The sequence below is a fragment of the Mesitornis unicolor genome, unplaced genomic scaffold, assembly GCF_000695765.1.
Source record: "Mesitornis unicolor isolate BGI_N332 unplaced genomic scaffold, ASM69576v1 scaffold45913, whole genome shotgun sequence".
NCBI lineage: Eukaryota > Metazoa > Chordata > Aves > Mesitornithiformes > Mesitornithidae > Mesitornis > Mesitornis unicolor.
In genome coordinates this window covers 1,122-1,818 of record NW_010174812.1, presented here as the reverse complement: position 1 = coordinate 1,818, position 697 = coordinate 1,122, and the positions used below count along the sequence as shown (strand labels likewise).

Sequence of the window (697 nt, the reverse complement as noted above, 5' to 3'; positions counted from 1 at the left end):
CTCCTCCACGAGTCCTCGGATAAGTCTGAGGCCAACACGAAGGACGATGATGATGACGAGGAGAAGGAGGAAGAGTCTGACAGTTAACAGATGAGGGGAAATGGGGGTGGGGGGCAGGGGAGAGGAGCTCTTTGCAGTTGAACACGCGTTGGGATGGAGATGTTGGAGCATCGCAGCACTGATGCCTCTTACTGCCTTAAAGTCCTTTTTCTGTTGCTGATCTCTTCTGGTTGATTTCAGGGGACTTCACTGATCATTCATCTTCAGTAGTTCTGCGTATCAGGAAATACAGCTCGCTCTCCTCTTTTGGGCTTTTATTTTTTGGCTTTTCCCCCCCCAAGAAGCAAAAGAGCACCTGGATGTGAAAGCTCCGGTGCTGGAAATAGTCCCCAAATATTGAAAGACTCCTCTGCTAGGAAACGATGTAAAACACAGCTTAAAACCATTTTTATTGACTGTTTTGTCGTAGCCCTTTTGAAAATGCTACTTAACTGAAATGTTAGTTAGGAAGTGACCCGCTGCATCCCCTAACACCTCTTGTCTGGTGGAGTTTGCCAGGTTCCTTGGCCGGTCAGGAGCTGTGGCCAGGAGAGCTCACAGTGCTCGCTACTGAAAAGGCAGAAATGTTGCAGAGCCCCTCCTGTATTTGGACATTTTGGGTGTTTTGTTCACCCTGTGGTAACTGCAGGGACGGGCG

General features: G+C 48.9%; 1 protein-coding gene across 1 annotated transcript in view; it reads left to right on the top strand.

Moving 5' to 3' along the window:
• The window catches only part of SNIP1 (Smad nuclear interacting protein 1), a gene marked incomplete at its 5' end in the record, with an annotated part of 1,517 nt that extends 1,430 nt beyond the window's left edge, over positions 1-87 (top strand). The window contains one exon of the mRNA XM_010181169.1: positions 7-87. Coding sequence (XP_010179471.1) covers positions 7-87 — 81 coding nt within the window. The remainder of the gene's footprint in view (positions 1-6) is intronic.
• Between the last annotated feature and the right edge of the window lie 610 nt (positions 88-697).